General features: G+C 35.7%; 2 protein-coding genes across 2 annotated transcripts in view; both read right to left on the reverse strand.

Moving 5' to 3' along the window:
- The window catches only part of LOC130591596 (DNA-directed RNA polymerase subunit alpha-like), a 4,520-nt gene extending 3,725 nt beyond the window's left edge, over nucleotides 1-795 (reverse strand). The window contains 2 exon segments of the mRNA XM_057395093.1: nucleotides 1-3; nucleotides 5-795. The exon segment at nucleotides 1-3 is cut by the window's left edge and continues 3,725 nt beyond it. Coding sequence (XP_057251076.1) covers nucleotides 1-3; nucleotides 5-795 — 794 coding nt within the window.
- Nucleotides 796-866: 71 nt separating this feature from the next.
- On the reverse strand, nucleotides 867-1,285 carry LOC130591599 (30S ribosomal protein S11, chloroplastic). The gene has a single exon (XM_057395096.1). It carries the CDS (start codon nucleotides 1,281-1,283, stop codon nucleotides 867-869), a length of 417 nt encoding a protein of 138 aa, XP_057251079.1. The 5' UTR covers nucleotides 1,284-1,285.
- Nucleotides 1,286-3,018: the final 1,733 nt, after the last annotated feature.

The raw sequence follows: 3,018 nt of genomic DNA on the forward strand, positions 1-3,018 counted from the left end.
TTTTTTGTTTTTCCTTAGTTCAGCCAATTTCTTGTGAAAGGTAAAAAGGGGTAAAGAAACTTTGTGTTGATTGTCCTCTAAATGTAAGTTTTCTTCTTCTGCATGTAGAAAAGGAATAAATAAATCAATTAAATTCCGGGAGGCTTCATAAAGTGCTTCTTTCGGAGTTAAACTGCCATTTGTCCATATTTCGAGAAAAAGTATCTCTTGTTTTTCATTCCCATTTCCATAAGAATGAATACTATGATTCACGTTTCGAACAGGCATGAATAAAGCATCTATAGGATAACTTCCGTCTTGAAAGTTATTTGGCGCTTTTATATGATATCCGCGATTTCTCTCGAGTTGTAATCCAATACACAAATCAATTGGTTCCGTCAAGCTAGCTATATGCTGTGTATTGTCAACTATTTCTACATAAGGTGGCAAGATGATATCTTGAGCAGTTACACACCCGGGGCCCCTAACGAAAATAGACGCCTCACAAGTTCCATATAGATTACTTTTCAATACTATTTCTTTCAAATTCATTAAAATTTCGTGTACTGATTCTTGAATACCTAATATGGTCGAGTATTCGTGTGGTATTTTCTCAGATTTTGCACGTGTGATACATGTTCCTTCTATTTCTCCAAGCAACGCTCTTCGCATCGCAATGCCTATTGTATCACCTTGACCTTTCATAAGTGGAGAGAGAATAAAGCGCCCATAATAAAGGCATTTACTATCTGTTCTTGATTCAACACACTTCCACTGAAGTGTCCGAGTAGATACTCTTATTTTCTCTCGAACCATAGTAATATTTTACAAAATTGATCATATCTTTGAATCATTTATTTCTCTTGAAATCTCTTCAATTCTTATTTCTACACGCGTCTTTTTTTAGGAGGTCTGCAGCCATTATGTGGCATAGGGGTTACGTCTCGTACGAAACTTAATAGTATACCACTTCTACGAATAGCCCGTAATGCTGCATCCCTTCCGAGACCAGGACCTTTTATCATGACTTCTGCTCGTTGCATACCTTGCTCCACCACTGTACGAATAGCATTTCCCGCGGCGGTTTGAGCCGCAAATGGTGTCCCTCTTTTTGTACCCCTGAATCCACAAGTACCGGCAGAAGCCCAAGAAACCACTCGACCTCTTACATCTGTAACAGTCACAATGGTATTATTGAAACTTGCTTGGACATGAATAACACCCTTTGGTATTTTACGTGCACTTTTACGCGAACTAATACGTCCATTTCTACGTGAACCAATTTTTGGTATAGGTTTTGCCATATTTTATTATCTCATAAATATGAGTCAAAGATCTATGGATATATCCATTTCATGTCAAAACAAAGCCTTCCGTTTTTTTACATCAATTCAATCTTTTAGCACTTCTTTTCTTTTAGAAAATTCTTTTTAGTTTTTCGTATAGTAGGATGATTATCCTTGTCGTTGTTTATGTTTTGGGTTAGAACAAATTACTATAATTCGTCCCCGTCTGCGGATCAGTCGACATTTTTCACAAATTTTACGAACGGAAGCCCTTATTTTCATATTTGTTATTCCTTGTTTTAATTTTTAATTTATTTATTGGAAGAAAATAAGTTTCTTGATATTTTGAATCTCGAATTGTATTCATGGAGAAAGGAGTGTTGAAGTTGAAAAACTGCCTAATCGTTCGAATCCTTGTTGCGGAGTCTATAAATTATACGACCTCTGGTTGAATCATAACGGCTTACTTCAATCTTAACTCTATCTCCCGGCAGGATTCGTATAGAACTACGTCGTATCCTTCCTGAAACATAACCTAGAATCAGATCTTCATTATCTAAACGAACCCAGAACATACCATTAGGAAGTGATTCAGTAATTAAACCTTCATGAATCCATTTTTGTTCTTTCATTCGAGGCAAAACCCCCTTAAAGTATCAACTAATAGAGGAGTGATATTAGACAAGCCGTCCTTTCTCTTTTTTTGTTCACAACTAGGAAATTTTGGATCCAACTCGGATATTATAGGGATTACCATATATAACATAAAATTTCTCCGCCAATTCCTTCTAGTCGAGCCTCCCGATCCGTCATTATACCTCGAGAGGTAGAAAGAATTGCAATCCCCATTCCACCTAAAATTCTAGGAATTCGTTGATAGTTAGAATAGATTCGTAGACCAGGTCGACTGACCCTTTTTAGTTCTTCTATGTCGTAGAGTTAAAACAAAAAAATTGGTTTTTTTCTTGATGTTTTCTCGCATTTTCGATAAAGCCTTCTCGTAAAAGTATTTTAACAATGTTTTCGGTGATGTTAGTAGATATTATTCGAACCGTTCCTTTTCTATTCATGTCAGCATTTCGTATAGAGGTTATTATATCAGCAATAGTGTCCTTACCCATGATGAACTAAAATACGTGTGTCCCAAAAATTTGATATAATCAACATGTCTTTTTATTAGTTTATTATTAATTAATAATAAAAAAGGAAAGGTATATACGTGATACACAATCTACTATTTCATTCAAATACCCGTTTCTCATCTTATAATACTTCAGGAGCTAATGAAACTATTTTACTAAAGTTTTGTCTCAATTCCCTGGCAATCGCACCAAAAATTCGAGTTCCTTTGGGATTTCCTTCTTGATCAATGATAACTGCAGCATTGTCATCATATCGTATTATCATACCGTTGTTGCGTTTGAGTTCTTTACAGGTACGTACAATTACAGCTCTGATCACTTCGGATCTTTCTAAGGGCGTATTGGGTATTGCTTCTTTGATCACAGCAACAATAACGTCACCAATACGAGCATATCGGCGATTACTAGCTCCTATGATTCGAATACACATCAATTCTCGAGCCCCGCTGTTGTCTGCTACATTCAAATGGGTCTGAGGTTGAATCATATTTTGTTTTTATCTGTTCTTTCAATGCACAAATAAATGCAAAGGGTGAAAAAGAAAAAGAAATATTGTTTGTCCAAAAAAACTTCCATTTGTTTTTATCCAAAAGATCCATTTCCTTTAGTTC

This window comes from Beta vulgaris, chromosome 5 (genome assembly GCF_026745355.1).
Source record: "Beta vulgaris subsp. vulgaris cultivar EL10 chromosome 5, EL10.2, whole genome shotgun sequence".
Taxonomy (NCBI): Eukaryota; Viridiplantae; Streptophyta; class Magnoliopsida; order Caryophyllales; family Amaranthaceae; genus Beta; species Beta vulgaris.

Bases quoted from the DNA above. Each gene is read 5' to 3' on its own strand.
- LOC130591599 (XM_057395096.1), bottom strand. From the start codon at position 1,283: ATGGCAAAACCTATACCAAAAATTGGTTCACGTAGAAATGGACGTATT.